This window comes from Corvus cornix, chromosome 5 (assembly GCF_000738735.6).
Source record: "Corvus cornix cornix isolate S_Up_H32 chromosome 5, ASM73873v5, whole genome shotgun sequence".
In the NCBI taxonomy this organism is placed as follows: domain Eukaryota; kingdom Metazoa; phylum Chordata; class Aves; order Passeriformes; family Corvidae; genus Corvus; species Corvus cornix.
In genome coordinates, this window is record NC_046335.1 from 34,371,197 (window position 1) to 34,392,273 (window position 21,077).

General features: G+C 48.7%; 2 protein-coding genes across 5 annotated transcripts in view; one reads left to right on the forward strand and one right to left on the reverse strand.

Moving 5' to 3' along the window:
• Positions 1–8,811: 8,811 nt before the first annotated feature.
• Positions 8,812–15,489, reverse strand: CCDC177 (coiled-coil domain containing 177). The gene is given in 5 exon segments (XM_039552018.1): positions 8,812–14,122; positions 14,125–14,534; positions 14,537–14,707; positions 14,710–14,772; positions 15,421–15,489. Coding segments are annotated over 4 exon segments (1,887 nt in total). The 5' UTR covers positions 14,765–14,772; positions 15,421–15,489; the 3' UTR covers positions 8,812–12,871.
• The window catches only part of SUSD6 (sushi domain containing 6), a 93,182-nt gene continuing 86,776 nt past the window's right edge, over positions 14,672–21,077 (forward strand). For 2 of the 4 annotated variants that reach the window (XM_039552020.1, XM_039552021.1), the window contains exons 1-2: positions 14,694–14,796; positions 16,553–16,697. The gene's annotated coding sequence lies outside the window, so the exon portion shown is untranslated. Of the gene's footprint in view, positions 14,797–15,837; positions 16,698–21,077 lie in introns of those variants that run through there. The other 2 variants (XM_039552022.1, XM_010390521.4) reach the window with 2 other exon arrangements.

Genomic DNA, 21,077 nt, shown 5'->3' on the forward strand with positions numbered 1-21,077 from the left:
CTGTCCCAGGCCCTTAAGACTTACTACTGGAGGGGCTATATTTAATTACATACATTTTCCAAGAACTATTTTTATCTAAATGTATATGGACCATTTTTGGGGGAAGGTGAATTGTTATCCGGGCTAGTTGCTATAATCTTTGGAGGCTGAAGGTTGGTGAATCCTCTGGAAGAGATGGTCCTGTTCTTGGTGGCCATGCTCTCATCTGGAGCATGGTAGAAATGTAGAGAAGTCATGAGTAAAGTCTACTTGTAGGGAGGAGGTGAAACTCAATGAAATGGAAAAACTAGTAAGTAGAGGTGCCAGGCTGGAGCTCCATGGGAGGAGAAAGCAGCTCATGCCATTCCCCAGCTGACCCGGTGAACCTGCGTAGCCATTTCCCTTTCTGGGGGCACTTTGTTGCTTGGTCAGAACAAGCCCTGGGTTGCGTACCCAGCCACATCCTTGTGGAAAGAAGCACACACATGGCAGGTACTTGATTTCCACATGGTTAAAAGGGGTCCTTTCCTTTACATGCTCTAGAAAAGAGATGTGGTTTTTCTGAAGGGGTTGTGCAGCCTTCTGCTATGGACAAAGTAATACTGAGGCTCGGACTGTGCTTTCTGCAGATCCTGGGGCTGCAGGGACAGTGGCCATGGGAGAGACACTGAGAAGGCCCCTGGCAGACTGTAAGGCAGATAGCTCTCAATGCATGTCCCTGTCTCTACTCTTGAGAGTCACTTAATGGAAGGGGACTCTTTTTTTTCCTAGTTAAGAACAATATAGAAGAATACGTAATGTCAGATTTCCCCAAAGGCACAGAGAAATGCAGGTGGGAAAGTGAGGGGAGCCAAGGAGCAGCAGTTGAGTGAAAAATCTAAAGCTTTATTAGTGCTCTGTTTTCCACATAGAGCACTGTGGGGTGTTGTCTCCTTTGCCTGAGATAAGAGATGGGGAAAAAGGACCTTTATTTGCAGCTAGCTCATCCAGGCCCCTTGCAGGGCAGGCAGGTTACTTACTCTGCCTGTGTCTCTGCTTGCCTCAGCTGTTAGGTTGGAGGTGGGTGTATGGCAAGGGCTCTGATGTCTGTGCCCTGCCCCAGGAGGATGAACAGCATGCATACAACCTCTGTGAGCTCTCTGGAGGATCCACCAAAATTAATAGAGACAGACATCTCAGAGGCAATCAGACCCTTCATGTTTTGAGCTAAAGTAATAAGAAACGTTTTTATTTTTGATTTGTAGCTGAAGAAGAGTGAAATTTGCTAACCTGTGTTATTCTTGTGCTTTAAGGTGGGAGCTGTTTCTCTCACATTCCACACCAGTGCTGCAGGAAGCATCTCCTGGTGGGAAGACGGAGAAGAGCAGCGCCTCTGGCTGCAGTGTGGCCCTTGCTGTTCACAGGTAAGGCACACGGACTTGGCAGGGTGTGAATGTTTCACAGACAAATGGTAACAACCGGGGCCTTCAGGGAGCAGCTGGGCTGCAAAAGGCAAGATGTGCTGAGAGAGGTGAGAAGATTTTGTTTGATTGCTTAGCTGCTTTTGAAAGGCTCAACAAGAAAGATTTAGCACTTGTGTAATTTCAATCAGGGTCTTTGGGACCTAGACTCTTGTAGAGATGTGGATTCCTCCTCTGGAATTCCTGTCATATATGTGACCATGAAGGAGTCACCTGGAGAGCTGCAAGCTATTTGTATTACCCAGCTTTGGGTAGAGAGCCTCACCTTGTCAGCCTTTTTCTGTAATCTCAGTTTACACCTTCCCCTTCCATGAAAAGGTGCTGCTCTTGGCAGCCACCAGGCAGGAGACCGTGGCTCATCCTCCCTGGCTCTGTGCAGAGGCTCCTGAGGCACTCAGAGCAATGCTGTGGGAGCTGATGCCCTGTGCTAGTGCCTAGTAACAAGCTCGCTTTGTAACTCTCTGTGTCAGGATTTTTCCTCACTCTTTTATGGTGGCAGCAGACCTGGGCTCTCTAAATCTCAAAGGAAGAACTTTTCCCTCCATTGGTGTGAGTTGCCCTATTGCAGCCCATTGCCGTGCAGTGCCATTGCCTGCCAGCCCTGCAGCTCTGCCCCAACAGGCCAGCTTACACAGGAATAAGACTTCCCACCTTCTGCTGAAACTGATGTGTAGAACCTATGCCATCTGAAACTGCATTTCTAGATACATTATGTTTCTCCCAAGGTCACTTCTCTTCTGGCCCAGTCGTAGTGTTCAGTTAGTTCTTCAGTCTCTTTAGTACATGGTGCCAAAAACATCCAACCATCAGAACCTTTTGCTCGCAGAGGGACAGGTTTGGAATAAGGGGTGTTTAAGAGAGGAGGATGTATGTACCCAAAACTGAATACCATTTTTGCTGTGTTTATCTTCCCCGGACACCAAAAGACATTTTGGGGCAGGTGGGAAGAGTCACGCTGCACTTTCATAGCATCTTAGCAGCATTACTTCCCCAGAAACAGCAATAATGCTGTGGCCTGTGGACTTGCAATGACAGTTCAGCTCCTCATTTTGTTCCAAGCCTTGGCTGCGTTATCTGTCAGGAAGATAATTCCCTGACCTTGTGGTCAGGGGATGAGTGCTTTGCTTAGTGATTAAGCCACTGCAGTAGATAACATGCCGTGTTTAATCCCTTTGGTAGCTGCTCCTGGAGTGGGGGCAGAAGGGGCTGCAAAAATACAGTGGCTTCCAATAGGTCTGGAGACCTCAGAAATGGTGGCAACAATGCAGAAACTGTGGCTGTGTGTGCCCATCCTCCTAAGTTAATTTGGTGGCAGACTGGAAAACAACCAGCCTATCTAGGGCACTATTTTGTCAAGTGATAGAGCCATATGGTGCAAAAACCCCACAGTCGTCTGAGGGCTTAGGCATGTCAGAAATCAGGGAGTCCCTTTGCGTACTGATCCTGTCTGCTAGCTGGCATACATAGAAAGAAGGTTTATAATTATTTTGCCTTCACTCTGTCGATGGGGGAAGGGACTCCTGAATAAACAACTAATCCTGCTGATTTGAACTGGGAAAGAATGAGCTACAACCTTTCCCGCTGCTTCAAAGCTGTGGCTGGGAGATGGCTGTAAAGCATGCAGCTGGCATGCTGGAAAGCCCCACCAGCCTGCCTTATATCCAAGCAAGTGCAGCAAATGCATCAGAGCATGGGTGCATGACCAGGTTTCAGGTTGTACAAACTGAGGGTTGAAGCTCACTCTTCTAGTGGTATTTAGGGTTCTGTCTGCAAGTGAATTCGGGGCGAGCTTTGACTGACAGGGTCTCACCTAGGAGGTTTCATCCCCACAGCCAGACTTCTGTCCCCTGCTTTTTGCTGTAATTCTGTTTCTTGCTCCTGCCAGAGAAGGAGAAGATGGACACATGAGCCCACATCCAGCTTGCCAGCAGTGAGGCACCACCATTCTAGTGGGAAGACCCTTGGGGTTTTTGAGCAATCCTCTCTTCCCAGGCTGTCACTGCATAGTTAAGGATTATGATTCCCCTTTAATCTGGCTTTTCCCTTTCAGAAGGTCCCTGCTCTCTCTGGAAACAGCCCCAGCCTCATTTTACCTCTGGCTGTGGCGCCACCTCTGTTGGACACAGGAATGTGCTAGTTGCCACCATGCGCTTGCCCTTGGGCAATTGACATTAGCAGGCAGGAACTGATCCCGGGTCTGGTGACTAAATCGAAATGGTTGCTTACAAATAAAGGCGGGGATGAATCTGGTCTTTGGGAAACACTGGCAGCCAGCAATCCAGTTCCCTAATGAGAACTGGACTATGGGCATGCTGTGGGTCTCTGGCAAACTCTGGCAGTTCGACATTAAATTTGGTCTTTAAGGAAGAAAAAATGGAACAACTTTAAAAGAAAAAGAAAACAAACAGAACAAAACCAACCAAAAAACCCAACCAAAAAAACCCCAATTCAGCCCCCCCTCCAAAAAAAGCAGAATTAAAACAGTGTGCTTCTTCATCCTGTGGTCTTGAGATACATACCTCTTCTTAGCTCATCCTCCTGATCCTACCACTGACACACGGTAAAATCCTTTCACTGCCAGCCCAGATTCAAATACTAAAAGAAGTGCTCCTCATCACCCTCTGCTTCACAGGAGAACCCTGGTCACGCTTGGCTGCTGCCCTAGAGCCCAAAGGGTGGTGGTTAAGCTCAGGCTCCTTCCTTACATTGTGGGCTGCTGCCTGACAGATGCCTGGGGCAGCACCCATGCAGGCCTGCAGTAGAGGAAGCCACTAGGTTGGGGTGCTCCAGAAGGCATTTCTCTGCTACTGTAATGGAGGAGCCTTCAACAGGTAGGAGACCTAAAAAAATTCACAATTCATCATACATTTGTTTAAGTCCTCTATGTGCTTACCCCAGGCTTCTCTTTTCCATCCTTACTCCCACCATGCATTCAGGACTAGTTTCTTTGCTGTAGTGGTATGAGAGCCATCAAAGTTGGAGATGTCTAGAACAGTTTTTCTACAATTTTCCACTCTGGCCAACCCCAACCCTTGCTGGAAAACGTAATTCCTTTCTTACCTGAGGTTTTAAGTACTTTCCACCATTCTTCATTCCCTGGGGGTATCTAAAATGTGTGAAACTGCTTGGCCATGTAAATCTGTTGCATGAGACATATAAACCATGTCTCCTATGATTTTAAGGATATATGAATAACTCATTTTGTTATTTCTTTCTTCTTCACACATTCTTTCATTTCCTCTGGGGAGAAATTTTCTCCCTTTGCATTTGTGCCTCAAATTTCCCCACAGAAAAAAACCTACGCTAAAATTATTCTCAATACATCTGATACATTGAGTCCCTGGCCAACCTTGCCTGCTTGCAGGATGCCTCCCTGTATCTGAGGACACTGCAGTGCGTTGCCATGGAGAGGACTCAGACAGCATTACTGGGTCAGCAGGTACTGTACAGCATGGGAGTTGATACAGCACCGGCGTCAGAATGCGCGGAAGGGGCCCTGCGGATTCCAGGAGACTCTGCAGAAACTCCCCTGGTAGCTTACAGCAAATTTTCTGTGCATCTGGGGACTCGCAGGCTGTGACTGAATCATGTGGCATCTACATTATAGTACAGTGTCTTTGCAGGGAGGGATCTGCAGTTTCCCAGAGATGGCAGGAGCTGCAGGAAATCTCTTGGAGTAGCACAGTGCAGTCTGATCAGAGATACTTAGAGAGGACAGTAGCTCTGGGTGTGAACATCATTGCCTTCAGGAATCTCTACTTCTACAATTTTTTTGATGGAACTGTAAGTAAAATGCATTGAAATACCCGATTCTGCAAACAGATTGTGCAGGTTCTTTGAAATATTGTAGGAATTGCAGAAAACTTCTGTTACAAGACAGAGTGCCTTCTGCCTGGAAAATATTAGGACTCACAGCACCCAAGAGATGTAAGTTGGAGTGACAGCTACCATGAAAAGTGATATGGAGTTATTTACAGCTAACCTAAGATGTCAGGTGCTCTAGCATTGTATAAAGCCCTGAAGCCCTCAGCTTGCCTAGCATTTTCTGAGAGCAGGCGTGTCACCTCTGGTTTACTGAAACAATCCTCCCTGGCTTTACTTCCTCCTGAGCAGCAGTAGGTAAAACTGATAAGAGAAAAAGCAACATCATGACTTACAGCTGTTACAACATATCTAAAATTCCTGTCATGACAGGTCATGCTGACCTACATGAGCTAGACATGAATTTACTGGCAGGTCATAAGGAGAAGCTTGTGACAGTGGTGATAGGATAGATGAATCTTAGGATGCCAGCCTGTCCCCAGAGCACCTGTGCATGACGTGATGATGACTGCAGAAAGGAAAGCCTCCCTCTTGGGCAAGAAGAGACACTGCTTCCCATGCCAAGCACTGGTGTAAGCAGGGAGGGCAACAGCTAACAACTTCCTCTGGGGCTGTTAATGCTTGCCCCATTCATGGTACTGTCTGGGAAAGCAATGCAAGGGAAGCAAATTAGCAGCAGTGTTGATAACTAAAAATAAAACAGTAGCATCCCTTTGCTATGCCACAACATCACAGTTCTTCTGTAGGTTTTCAATCTACGCCACCCAAAGCCCAGATTCAGACAGTTCCTGTAGTTGCTTGTGTACAGATGTCCCAGTTTAAGGAAGAGCAGGGCAAATTAGTTTTCTTAAAGCCTCTGCAGACAAGTGGAGACTTGGCTGCACCCTGTGGTCAGCTCCCCAGGTACCTAGCTGCAGGCAATGGGAGCAGGAGCCTCAGAATCAAACTAGGAAACAAGGACAGCTTGACAGCTTCAGGTGGGAGCTGAAAATGGTGCAGAGGCTCCTACAATGTCTGGATGAGGGCTGCTGAAATTCCTTGATGAGAACACAGTACCACTCTTCCATCAGGGTTCATTTCAGATGTGGACCCCCCGCATGGCTGTGTAGTGGTCCCTCTACAGTGAAAATAGTGCCTGCTCATGGATCTCACCTTCTCCTTGAAATCTGAAGAAATAGCTGTTGCTGGGAGGTAAACATGAAGCCTGCCTTGTCAGCATGTACAGGAGACAGGTGTGTAAGTAGAAAAGCTTGTGAACAGAGTGGTCCCCTCCTACGGTCTAAGAAATTGCATGCAACGGGGCACTTAAAAAAACTCTCACCTGCTGGCTTCTTTCAGGAGGGAAAGGAAAATGGCTTCCAGCTTTACCTACACATCTGTGTTTTGTACTCCCTTCCTCATTTATTTTCCAGTCTCTTACAAATCTTTAAATAATTGCCAAAAATAGCACAGCTTACTTTGGAGGTGATTAAAAAAGAGACTAAATTATCACATCACCCTCCTACAAACCAAAACATTCCCAGTAGCACCCAACAGACAAAGAGCCAAATCTCTTACTCCCCACTGTTTAGCTTGCTGTCTGACAAGGTACTTCTGTGCCAGCTGCTCTTCCTCTCAGCTGCACTGAGCTGCTTAAGCAGATGCTGCTTTGTAAACATCCAGGAACACAGTGTCCAGCACCAGGGTATTGACAAATTTGTCACCCAGTCTAAAAATATCAACTGATATGTGACCCTCCCATCCCACTGCCTGGGTACTGCTCAGGCAGGAGGAAATTTCCACCAAGCTCTTGAAAGCATAAGCTCTGCCAAGCCACTGTGATTTACATAAATAATGAAAAGTTTAATATATCTAGGCTGTATTCACTCCTGTAATAACTCTGCTGCCCTAGAGAGGAAACTAATGGGATGAACTGGGCCCCAAAACTTTAATGTGCTGAAAGAAAGTGTTACTGTATGCTGTCATGCATAGAGATCTAAGTGATTCTAGCTATCCAGGATGGTATAAGGATGCTCAGTCCATGTTTACTCACTCATTTAGCATTTCCATCTGTAGCTCCTGCCCATTTCTGCCAATGCACCTTCCTCTCACTCTGCCCCTGTCCTGGGCTCCCAGTGCAGCCTTATCTAACCTTCAGGCCCCCCATTTAAAAGTGTTTCAGGGTTTGGGGGCAATGTCCAGAAGTCATGGCTTAAAACCTCTATCCTCAATGAAGTATCAGCTGCAGATCAGGAGTCAGGGGAGCTGCCACAGCAGGGGCTCAGGGAAATATCCCTCCACTGGAACCAGGAGAGGTTAATTAGAGGAGTGCTCGGGGCTTAGGGAGAACATGAGTGAGAGCTCCAGCTAGATCAGGGAGGCCAACATGGCCTGGGGCAAATCACATCAGTTCTTTCTGCTTCAGTTTGCTTGTACTTAGGCTGGGGGCGATAACTAGTTTACCTCACAGCCAGGTCCTGAGATTAGATGCAGGGAGCTGTGTAAAGCACGTAAGAACAAAATAGCACTGGCAGTTCAGTTTTGTAATACAGGATGATTCTTACTGCCAGAGTGGTTTTGTAATGCAGAGGATTCCTTGCTGAATGGCAGAGATGCAGGAGGCAAGGGCAAAGTTACCAGAGAAAGACTTGGGTCCTTTCAGACTAGAATCTTACAAAAACAAGGTAATGTTTCACAGTAAAGATGCATGCTCAAAGAACGGGCTAAGGACAAAGAAGTCAGACCTAGAACTGTATTTTTTTCATGTCTGTCCTAAGATGCATGTGGGATGTGGGGCATATTCCATTATGAAGGCTCTGAAGGCTGGGATCCCCAGAGCGCTGGATGCTCTCTATGGATGAATTTATGAATGGAGAATTTGTTTCCAGGTGTCTTGTGTGCAAGAGCTTTGTAATTTTTCTCTTCTTCCCAGTGTTTTCTCTTCAAAACATCACCTAGTAGTATCTCACCAAAAAGGAGGCAAGAGCTGCTGCCTGCCTAGAAGCCAGAAGCATTATGATTTTCTTACTGAGCCTCCATACTGGCTCTTTACAGTGGGTGCTACTTGCTTGCCAAGAACTGGTGGGGCTGCACTCCCACAAGCAGTTGTATTAGGGCTCCGTCAGCTCACACCATAACATCCCTGAGCTGTGCTGCAAAGCAGCTGTCTCGGGGCTGATTTCCAGAAGGGCTAAGCCAGTGTCTTCCTCTTCTTTGCCTACGACAGCCTTCTTTTACAACTATGAAGGCTAAGTCCAATCCTAACAAACTAAATTCCCTGGGAGCTTGACTCAGCAAAGCATTAGAGCTTACATTTGATTGCTTTGAAGGAAGGCTGTGTGATGTGAGAACAGATCACAGAGCACTTCCCAGAGCACCCCTGCTCTCCTGGATGTAGTGGCTGCTCTACTAAGCATCAGCACAGTCCCAGGCCCACAGAGCAGAACTATGTGTGAAGACACAGTTACCATTCATAATAAACTGCATCTAACTAGCTTTGTATCTCATCCTTACATTTCCCTGCATCTTCTTTAAAACAAAACCCCAACCAAAAAAAGCCCAAACCAAAAAACCATGTTCAAAATGGCATTTCAACTATTACATTTTTGTCTTTGCCAGCAGGAGAAGAACGCCCACAGCTGAACGCAAGTCTTTCTTGGATGCAACAACTGAAGCAATGAGAAGCCATCCTCGGGTAGGATATGATAAGCCTGGCTGACTATGTATTGCAAATTCTGTATTTCCCACATCTCCCTGTCCAGCCTTGGCTTAATAAAGACATGCACATCAAACTAAGTCCCCTCTCAAACCTGTGAGCACTGCATATTCAGCGTTTGTTTAGTGAACAGAATTTCCCTGGTATTGAAGAAATTTTAGCACAGAGTTATCCCAGAGCTCCATAAGCATCCTAAGAGAAAAACAGTAGGTAACCAAGGCGAGAAATCTAATCCTCGCATCCCTCTTATTCATGTGATGAAAGAATTTATATAAACTGGCTTCAAATTTACCTTGTAAAATATTAACTAGTGGTGTTGTAGCTGTTCCTCCTAATAGCTTTTCAACATATCTGCCAAATTCAACCTTGACAGAGAGATTTGTGTTTTAGTGATTAATTTTGTGTGAAGAGGAAGCATGCAGATAAGATTGGTGGCACTCTATCTGGCACTGAAGGGCTCCAGTTTCAGCCTAGCTGCAGTTAAAAACTAGACAATCCACATAAACAAGACAGATTCTGAACATGCAAAATGTGTTCCATTGTGTTCCAAAATTCCTCCAGAGCTCGGCCAAAAGAAACTGCTCCTTAGTCTTCTAAGTGCTTCTCCTCCATGTTGCTTGCTTTGATTTTTAGTTCTCCCTAGCCTGCAGCTCAACAGCAAAAACACCAAATAAGCCCTATCTAAAAGGGCCATACTTTTGATGTGTGACCCAGGGTTTAATTTCTGTTCCTACAGAAATCCAGCAGCAGAATTCCTTCTCAAAAAAACAGAAGCATAAGCAGACCCAAGAAATACCTCTCACCCAAATTGCTGACTTAAATTTTCCATGCTGCAATTTTAAACTCATAAACTCAACTGAATTTCACAGAATTTGGACTTAAACTACAAGAGAAATAAAAAATATCCATACACAGATTAATGTCTTTTGAAAAAAAAAATATTTTTTCTCAGATTGCACATTCAAAACTTCAGCTGTACACTGCACAGTATAGGAACACTAGTTTGCCAGTCCAATTACCATCATGTAGGTTTGTGTTGATTAGGTCAGCTGTAGCCCCAAGCTGTCAAACTCAGTAAGCAGCAAGAGATGGACCCCAGGTGTAATTACAGTCAGTGGCCAAGATGTGTCTCCTGGGCTGCAGAATGTTCTCAGTCTGGGAATGCCCTTGTCAGAGGGAGGTTTGGATGGTCTTCAGGTAGATTGCAGTAGAGCTTATGGGTAAAAATACTGCTCCAGTTAGAGGCTGCCTGCTCATTCACCCAGCACTCTTTGCCTTCTTTCTGCTGTTTCCCAGCTCTCCCCATTTTCCCCTCTGCTAAATGAACCCAGCAGTGAATTTCAACCACAGTGCAATGACACAGGAAGCAAAAGCCCTCATATCCATGCTGGCAGGCTTTCTCTGCAGCCCCAAAGGCTACAAACCAGATCAAACATTGGCTATGCTGGAGTCACCGCAGGTTTTATCCCAACTCTAGTACAGAGAGCAAGGGCAGTTTTGCACTGGTTGGATTTGGGCGACCGGCCATCTCTTTTCTAGGTCTTTGCCGCTACAAGGGCACACATAGATCACTGCGGCATGGACAACATGTGGAGAAGTCTGTGTGTTTTCAAGGACCTTGTCCAGTGTTACAGCAGGATTTGTTTCATTGTTCTAATTGCTGCTTTGAGGACGAGGGTGAGGGGACAGCCCCCTTGCTGGAAACAGTAATGCAGCTGTCCTTTCCACAGCTACCAGATTTTGGTGTTAATTAATGCTTTTCACCAAGGGATGTTTTACTTTGATAACCACTCAAATAAATAAATAAATAAATAAATAAATAAATATTACTTTGTGCTTTGTAAGCAACATTTGTTCAAAGTCTTTGAAGTGCTTTGCCAAGCCAAGTCTTACTAATTCCTGTGAGTCCCAGCAACCCCAAGAGCCGAACTCCGCTTCTGTTTAAATCAATAGGAGCAAGTCCAGCCTCTGGGGACTTGCCTGGCATTACACAGTGAGCCAATGGCTGACAGAGCAAACATTGCTCAGGTGCCCTAATTCCTACTTTCATGCTGCCTGCCCTTAACACCACCAATTGTACCATTACTCAAAGAAGAGCAAGTTCTATAAAAATAAAAAAAATACCTACTTCTTCATTTTCAACACTGTTTGTGTAATGTCTCTAGCCTTGCAGGGCACCAAGGTGTATTTGGTCTATTGTTGCCATTACTGTTCGTTTAACACCTTCTTTAAAGCCTTCTAGGAGGGTTTTGACCTGCTGTTACCTCCTGGGAAATTCTGGTAATTTCTACCAGAAATCTACGCATGCGAGACTGCATGTCTGTGCCATATGTCAACCTTCTTCTGGTTTTCTCTTCTACTGTGTTGTACGTCAGAGACATCTGCAAAGAAACAAGATCCTGTCTGTTCTTGCTGCTTCTCCTCCATGCTCCAGATCTGACTGCTATCACCAGAGCAATCCAATATGGCGTCACGGATGGTGGAACAGAGAGCTGATGCTGCCCAGAGCCAGAAAAAGAAAAGCAAAGTGACTGCTTTGGATGTGTGCTTGCAACTCCAACTCAACAAAGAGTAAATGTGGAAACCTGGAGCAGAACACTGTTGTACTTGAATGCTGTGCACAGGGCACAGGTAGGCTTTTCACATTTCTGGTGTACTTAATTGCAGAAGGACTCAGTTCCCTCTAAACAGTTTTGAGTTAACTCTTATAAAAAAGACATGATCCTCACCTAAGAGAATCTGTAATGTACCTTATTTTGTGCATCTACTCTTTCTTGTGCTCTGTATAAGAATACAACTCTTAGCACCAGTGGACAGAGAAATGCTGCCCTGATCAGTAGACAATGATAAGAGCTGGGTGGATGTCTCATTGTATGCAGCTCAGGAGAACTGTAAGGTTGGAAGGGAACTCTGGAGGATATCTGGTCCAACCTCCTGCTCAAGATAGGGCAAATTGGATAGGGTGGCCGAGGGTCTTCTTGAGTTCTGAGAATTCCTGAGGGTGGTGATTTCCACTCACAAGTGACCTCCCTATTTTCCCCCAAAATCCAGACTCCACAGGTTCCTCCATTTTTTTAACTTAATGAACAAGTAGCTTGTGTGGGTGCTTGTCAGTTTGTGGACTGTCCACTAATTTCTCTCCTTTTCTCCCTCCTCCAAAAGAAAAGAAGGAATTCTACAGATGTTTGTAAGAGAAACTTGGAACGGAGATGGAGTGATGAAGATACCTGGGAGGGGTAAGAGTTACAAACAGCAAAAACAAAATTGTGTTTGTGAGCACTTTCAGACAGCTTCTTCCCAGCTCTGATCATGATGTCTGCTTACATGGCCTTCATCTGCGCTTTCCCTAGCTCGGTACCAGCGGCAGCCAAGGGGCACGCAGTGCATATGGCATTCTGTACTCCAGCCTTCCTCACCTTCAGAATGGGAGTGGAGCAGCTTTGAAAATGCAGTCCCGTAACTTTAACCCATCACTCCAGGCAGAATCAGCTTGGGGGGTTTTAGTTCTTATTCAGCAGGCTCTAGTAGTCAGAAACCTCTGTTTGCATTTCCAGATGGAAAGTGCAGCTGTAGTCATCTCTGGTGTAAACAATCAGTAACTCAGAGGCTTCAAGCAGATTTTGCAGCCCTCTCTGAGAAAATGCATGTGCTTGTGGGTTGGAGGACACAAAAACTTGCTTCCTCTCTATAAAGATGACTGAGGTCAGTCTTTAAAACACACCCAGAACGAAAAATCTATTTAAAACAGTATGTGAAATAGCTGCCACATTTTTGTGCGGTACCCTGCTCCCCCAAAATAAGAAATTAGGGTGGGTGTTGATTTTCATTGTTTTTTAAATGTTCATGCCGAGGAGCTTTCTGTCACATTAAGATGGACAAGCAGTGGTGGATCCTCACTCATCCATGGCAAGATCTTTCATTTCTTACTAAGGTGAGCATGCAGTTCTGCTTCGAAGGCCATCTTGTCAAAGGTACGCACATTTGTCTCCTCCCGCACCTTTTCCCGGACATGGAATGATGCTCGAGCAACAGACCTGGCATTTTCTAAGACAGTCTTCTTCTCCTTGAAGATCTGCTCACTTCTCTCCAGCTTCCTCTCTATAGAGAGGAGAATTTCCCTGCGCCGTAAGTCCTCATACTGTTCCACCTTTTGCTTGTTCATTTTCTGCACTTTTTCCTTTTCCAGACGGCTCAAGACCACTTTGCGAGCTTTTTCTTGAACAGCCTCTTCAGCCACCTGGGCAGCATGCTGGAGCTTTCTCTCTGTCTCTCTAGCCAGTGCTTCCAAGTGCTCCTTCTGCTCTCTTTCCTTCTTCTCTGCTGCCAGTTTAGCTCTCTGGATCTGCATGTCCTCACGCCTGGCCTTTTCCCTCAGCTCCTGGTTTCTCTTCTCCACAAGCTGCTCATAGTTCTCCTGAGCCTTTGTCAAACTCATCTTCAGGGATGCCTTCAGCATTTCCTTCTCTTCTGCCTCTTGCTTGGCCAGTTCCTTGAGCAAGGCCTCGTGCTTCAGCTTCTCTGCTTGGTTGAACAGTCTCTTCTCCTTCTGCAACTGCACCTCCTTCCTCAGCCTCTTCTGTGCAGCTGTGGACAGCTTCTCTTGCAGGAGCTGCTCCTCTCGCTCCTGGTGCTCCTTCTTGACCTCCTCCTTTGCCTTCAGGCTGAGCTCTTGATGGAGCTTTTTCTGCTTGTCCTCCTTGATGGCCCTCTCCAGCTTCTCCCTCCGCAGCCGCTCCTGCTTCTCTGCTTGCTCCCGCCACCTCTCCTCACACACCAGGAGCTGCCTCTGCTTCAGCAGGGCGGCTTCCTCCTGCTCCTGGTTCAGTCTCCCTCGCCGCTTCTCCACCTGGCTCTCCCACATCCGCTGACCCTGCAGGAGAGCCCTCTGCTTCTCCTTCTCCTCCTGCTCCTTCCGCTGCTCAGCCAGGCGCCGCTGGCTGTCCCACTGCAGATGGGCTGCCTGCCGCTGCTCCCGCAGGAGGTTGGCCTCCTGGTGCTTGGCAATCATCAGCGCTGCGATCTTCTTGTCTCTCTCAGGCACCTCTGAGAGGCCCTTCTTCCTCTTCACCTCCCTGACGATCCTCTCGACTCTCTGGGCAGTCTGTGGTGAGTGGCTGAGGTCGCCCAGGCTGAAGCTGCGCCCCATCAGGGCCCCGTTGGCGACGGCTACCCCCCGACCCGGCCGCCCACCTTGCCCCCGCGCTCCCGCAGGCTCTCCCCGCTGTAGGACGACGAAGCGCCCGACTCCGAAGAGGTCTTGCCCCAACTACCCTCGCGGCGCTTCTGCAGCGAGTCCAGGGAGTGGCTCTTGCCCTTGGCACCCCTCGATGCCCTGGCCTTCCCCCCGCCATAGGTCCGGGGCCCGCCCGCAGCTGCGGCCGCAGCCCGGGAGGAGACGCGGGCGGCGGGGGAAGGCGGCAGGCTGCCGAGGGGCGCGAGGATCCGCCTCTTCTCCTCTCGGATAATCCTCTCCCGCTCCTCCCGGCACTGCTGCAGCTTGCGGCGCCGCTCCCGCTCGTAGGCCTCGTAGAGGCCGGCGGCCACCCGCATGGAGCGGCCGGGCGCCTCTCTCAGCAGGTCCCCAGCGCCCGCGGCAGCAGCTCCACGGGCCGCACGGCGCAGCGGGCGCAGGCCTCCAGCGACCGCGGGCTGGTCAGCACGTACCGGCTGCCCTCCGCCGCCGCGCAGTCGAAGTTGTACAGGTCCAGGTGCAGCAGCGGCGACTGCTCTCCAGGACGGGCCGGCTCTCCCCCTGCCCCCCGGGCGCCGGGCAGGGCTGCGGGGGAGGCTCGGCCGGCGGCTCCACCATGGCTCGGCCTGCGGGGCAGAGAGCGGCGGCGGGTGAGCGGGCGGACAGCGGGCGCACAGACCCCTTTGTGTCCCCGGGCAGGGGCGAGGAGCGGCTGGGAAGGGGCGGCGGGGTCTGCACCGGGGGTGCCTGGGCTTGGGCTGTGGTTGTGCAGGAATGGGGCAGGTTGCGGGAGGTGTTGGGCGCGGAGGGACAGTGTCCAGGGCGGGGGTGCCCGGGGCGGGGAGCTGTGTTTGGGCGGTCGGGCACAGGGGCGGGGTGGGGGAGGCTTTAGGACGAGCGGATTGTGCCCTGTGGTGCGTGCGGGGGCGTTCGGGGTGATGGGGGTGCTCGGGGTGACGTGGGGGCGCTCAGAGTCCTCCGGCAGGTTTGGGCAGTGGGCGCAGAATCGTTCGGCAAGGAACGGGGGAGCTGGGGGTGCACGGCGTGTGTCTGGGCCGGGAGGGCAGTCTGGGCTCAGGGTGGCCGGGCTTGAGGATGCTTTAGGTGCGCCGGGCTTGGCGGAGTGGCGGACGAGGGTGTCCGCGCTTGAATGGTGAAAGGGGTGCTCAGGCGTGTCAGGCAGGGCTAGCAGCGGGACCGAGACCTACCCCCGGGACGCCGCCCGCAGCGCAAGACGGAGCCCCCCGCCCGTCCCGGTCCCCCGCGGCACTCACCGGGCGGGCGCGGCCGCAGCCCCGCTCTTTGTCTCGGTGCCGGCGGCCTCGGGGATCAGGCGGGCGGCGGTGGCGGCTCCTCCATGGCACCCCGGGCCCCACGCGGCGCCCTCTCGTGCGGGGCGGCGGCGGCGGGCACGGCGGCCGCCCGCAGGCTGCGGCGCCCCGCGCTGCCCGCTGCAGCCCCGCGCGGGGGGCGGGCGGAGGCGGGCGCGGGGGGAGCCCGCCCCGCAGCCCCGCGGCGGCGCCGGGCCGGGCCGGGGGCAGCGCTGCGGCCGGGCGGGGGAGCCGCCCCCGCCTCCCCGCCGCGAGGGGCCGGGCCGGGCGCTGCTGCGGCGGGCGCGGTGCGGGGCTGGCTCGGGGCTGGCTCGGGTGGCGGGTAAGCGCCCGGCCCGCGAGGAGCGTGTCCCTCCCTGCAGGCACCCCCGCTCCCTGTGTGCGCATCCCTCCATCCGTGCGTCCTGCCCTGCGCCTGCCCCTCCGAGCTCACGTCTTTCCCTGCAGACCTTCCCCAAATGAGCGGCACTTTCACGGTCGTGCCCCCTGTTTTGCACTGTTCCTGCACACAAACAAGCCCATCTGTATTTAACGTTAATGTAGACAAAGATAAAAGGGGTGTAAGAAGGAGCAGGAGATGCTAACCCAGTTGTACAGATGGCAAACTGAACCCCAGGGAGATGAAGGTGCCTTGGGCCGCCTAGGGAATTCACGCCAGAGCTGGAAAGGAATGGTAAAGCTCTCAGATTTCAGTTCAATGCAGTTTCCAACCATGAAACCTTATTCCTTTTGTGCCAGTGTAAGTTACTGCTTGATGCAGAGATGTGTCAGGCAATACAGTACACCTTTTTGAGTACCCACTTTGAATATGGTGCTTGCAGTTACTTTGAAATATCCCTGGTTTCTACAGGGATCCTGGGCTCAACAGCCTCAATGCAGTCGAGAAATGCTTTGCTCTGGAAATACCATTCAGCCAAAAGAGGATCGCTGCTGCTTGTGGAGGTGCAGAGCATCTGTGCCACTTAGTGGAGCAACTCTGATTTTTTCAGGCAGAAGACAGGAGTAGTAAACGCACCATTAGTCACTGTGTTATGAAGTCAATGATTTTCAGCAATTTCTCATTTAACTTCTGCAGGTACAGCTTAATATGCTTTGCTTTAATACGGAAGGATATGATACTCACCAAAGGACTTTCCAGGATGGCCCAGGACAAGGATACAGAGCAACAGAAGGACCCAAAAAGGCCTGGGAGTTCTTAGCAGAAAGCTGAGGAGCTGCAGGTTGGTTGTCATTTCATATTGTACAGGCAAAGACTTTGAATTGTGCTCATCCCGGTGCTGATGAATGCACAGGGTAATGATGCATCCACAGCAAGTGAGCAAACTCCACCAATAAGCCATATTGACTAGTCTGATCTCATTCATTCATCGTCATGATGGTCTGCAGGGGACAGGTACAGAGTTTGTTTATTAGTCACGAGAAAAATCCTCAGGCCAGGGAACAGCTCTCTGCTGTCTGAAGAGCCCAGTCTTCTGGCTGATGGGGCTAACCATTACTACTTGCTGTAGCACTGTAGCTACAAGCCACAGCCGTGTTCCCTCCTCATGGGAAATATTAAGCTGGTAGGTGTATATTCCAGGTAGGGTGTAGGCTCCTCCAAGTTTTTGGCAGGTTGCTATTTCAGCCTTCATTGGGACTGTATTTGAGCCTTGATCTTTTCAGGTTTCCTTGTGGATCTTTGGGAGTCCTGTAAGTGGTCTCTCCCAAATGCAGTTAAAAAGGGATTTATCAGGAGATTTGTAGAAGCAGCTGGATGTGACTTTAGGAGACATTACCACACACTATCCAAACATGGAATCATATCCCTACCTTGTCAAGACTAAAGGAGATTTGGGATAGGGAAGGAGGAGATCACTGGAGGAGTTTAAGTGAATCGCTGCTAGTGAGTCATTTTCCCAGACACAATTATAAAGCCTAATTCTCTGTTGGCTAGATACGTCTAGAAATATGTGTGCTGAGGTGGAGCAATACTATAAGGTTACCTTTAATAAACATTTTCCTGTTTTGCCTCACTACTAATGATAGCAAGAGATGCAGGGCAGTGGAAAACTGGAACTACAGATTGAGTGGGTGGAAATTTTTGTATCACTTTGACAAATTCTTCCATATGCCTTCCATTGCTCATGTATTAAGTACTTTCTTCCCATCCAGCTTTAAAACTGCCCATACCTGAGTTCTTCTCTGCTCTCTTCATGAGAACTATTTCACAACCTACTACAGCTCATTGGTAAAAGCTTTTAAGTTACTTTCAGCTTTGGTTTTCCCTCTCTTTGTTTTGTCTTCTCTAAGTAATTTGCACTCCCTCCTGCTTGGGTGTATGCCTTACAAATGTTTGTAAACTGTTTCTATGTCCCCTCAGAGACACAGAACACATACTGTCATCACAAATCAATCTCCCATAGTTGCACAAGAAGCTGTCACCTGTCTCCTCCCAGTGTGTCAGACTCTCATGGTAGCCACAGCCCTGAACTTAGGAGTGGGCTCCTGCCCAGCACTGAGCTCTGTGCTGCCTGGCAGGGTAGCTGTGTGCTCATTCCTGGTGCTGGAGCGTTGCCTTCCTCCTCCCTAGCTAATTTCTTTGTGTCCCCTTCTCTAATTATCTAGCTCTCCTAAAGCTAGATCAACATAGTTTGACTTTCCAGAACTCTTCCTTCCTCTGTCAAGAGGAATGTTAGTTCGTGAATTATTTCCTCCTTGCTAAATAGCCTTTGTTTTCCAGGTTGAATCCTGTCTTCCTCTAGTTTGCAATTTCTACTCTCTGTCTCAGGCTGTTTATATCATTCTTGGGACGACCCTGACCTATTGTCAGCTCTCAGCCTGTTCCCTCTTGCTTAGACTCTTGCTGGTTTTGCACCAGAGTATTTCTGCACCTTCCTGAGCCCTGCGGATAAGGGGAAAGTGACAGCCTTGGGGAGAGGAGAGTAAGGAGCCCTCTGACACAATTTTTGCTGGTATCTTCCAGGCATATTGCCCTTCTTTTCCTAGTTGCTGCTGGGACACAGGCACCAAGCATCTGCCCAAATATGTCCCTTCCCTGCCCAGATGCAGCTCCTGCCCCTCTCCCAGGATACACCAGACCCTCTCCAGCTTTTTCTGTCAGCTGGATGGTTTAAGCATTATTTTAAAACTTTAATGAGGTACTTAGTCTAATGTCTTACTGATCCCCATCGCCGTGGTATCCCTGGTTCTTTCCCTCTGAACAGCCACTTGTCACATGCCATAATCCTTTGTTTACAGTCCTGCAGCTCATCCATCTGAATGATTTTGCAACCTGCTATGTGATAATGCTGAACATAAAGTCCCATTTGACTTTATACATTGGGCTTGCCTGATAGCCAAGGTCCAAAGCCCAGCATGCGACAATGTCAGTGTAACAACCTGACAAAAGCCAAAGTCCTCCGTGAGATTTCGGTGTTGGTTCCTTTTTTACATTTCACATGCTTTGCCTTTGGTTTTTGTCACTCTGTGCTTCTGCTTTGCCTGCAGTACTGGCACAGCCTGCCTTTCCCTTCCTCCATGGGTGGCAGGATGCTCCTGCTGCCGCAGACTGCCTGCTGGGGAGATGTGGGCAAGGCTTCCCTCCTCTGCAGCCCCCTGCCAGGCTGTTCTGGTGTGGTGAGTGCACAACATCCTGAGAGACTTCAAAGTAACCAGCCAAAGCTGAGGCACTGTTCCCACCGCTCACAGCCCAGAGGCTCTGCCTAATGTTGTCATCTGTGGCTGACCCTCACTGGAGTCTCTAGGCAAATGGAGCTTCTGGCTGGGGCAGATGCACAGAGCAGGGATGCAGAGAAGAGATGGGGTGTGAGGAGGTAGCTGGGAATGGTGACATATGGTGGGGGTGATGCAGAGGGCTACTGCCAGAAGCAAAATGTTTGGCAGCCACTGGGGACAGACTTGCACTGCAAATACTATATCTTTCACTCTAATATAAAGCTGGAGTCTAAGGCCAGTGTGCTGACAGTGAGTTGTTATTCGTGTTTATCTTGCTGGGTAACACCATGGGGTGTGCTGTTTGCTGTCTCACTGAAACCAGTTAGTCCTCAGTAACTAAAAGATTTTGTTGGTCCTTGGCTGAAAGGATCTGCAGAGAGTTGTCTCTCTCTGTATTAAGGACTGGCAGCAGTGTTGCTGCATGGATGCCTTCTTGGAGTCAAGCTGAACAGCTCTCTATTTGGCTTTGTGCAAGTTTGGCACATCTGCAATAGTTTTGTATTTGGGTAAACCTAGTCAGTTACCAGGGCTGTTTGAAAAAAATATGGTAGGCTGGCAGAGAAAATGAGGGGGAAAAACCTTGTCACTGCATATTTCCATGGAAACAATATAGATGTAAGAGTAGATTTTATTTGGGTTTTGGGATATTCTGTTGTCAGTGGTTATATCTGGAGCAATTAGAATGTTGGCATATATTGGCACAAACCAAACCCCAGATGTGGCTGTTGAACCTAAGGCACTCAGTTCTTTTGGTCAGGCCTTGCTTCTTTAGAGAACTTATGGATTGTGGGGGAGTTATGGAGCCTCTGCACACGGTGAATCATGGAGGATTTGGCCCCAAGATCATAGGGCAAACTTAAGATGAGGTAAAAAAATACCTGAAATTAGTATGAGGATGTTTTTGTTATGAGAGGTCTGAGTACACCACTGGAGTGAGCCATGCAGGACTACAAACTACATGTGTATGAGCTAGTATCCATATACAAATAGTGCAGTCACCCAGAATAGTCTCTAATAAGCAAGTGCCATTGAGTGTAAACTCAACAGGAAGGTTACATCCTAATGCTGCATGGTTACATTTTCAAGCTGAAGCCAAAATGCAATTACATCCCATTCATTTACTTGAAAACTGTTGGTTTTGAGCAAATGATCAGTCTTCCATGCTGCTTCAGTTTCCAAGCTGTGCTATTTATTCTAACACAGCCTGGAAATCACAACATGAAGCTACTGAAGAACAGTGGGAAGTATGACATTGCTGGTGATACTCTTCAAGGGAAGTAAAATGCAAAGTGGAATCAAACAGAACAAACTGTCAGATTAAGACTGGAGATTTTAAATTATTTTCATTTAAACTAATCTGAGGTGTGTATTAGCTGAATAGTAAGATTCTTTCTCTTTTTGTATGATTTCTACCTTCAGCACTGCTTGGATTTTATTGGTTAGGTATTTTTAGAACTGCAAAAATCTCACATCACTCCTCCTTTGCCTATCAGAAGCCATCAGAACATAGTATTCTAGGATATAGTATTTAATGTTCCAATTTAAATATGAGCTAGTTTTCCATTCCTAGATTGTACTTGGTCTTGCCTGATGGTACTGTGCCAAGGAGCTGGCAGACAGAAGGAAGAGATTTGCTGTCTGCTTCTGCTCTCATCTGGGAGTGATGCACATCAGGGAGCATGAGAGAGGTCAGGATTTGGAATCTGGACCTTTCTTTGTTTTGTTATCCATACACCCATGCTTATGGAGTGTAAAGGATGTATATGGGGCCTTTGCATTCAGCCTGCATTGGTGTCTAATATGGCCTGGGGAGAAAGGCAGAGATGTTAAACCCATGATGCCTGCTCTTGAATTCAGGAGAACTGGAGGACAAATATTCCACTCAT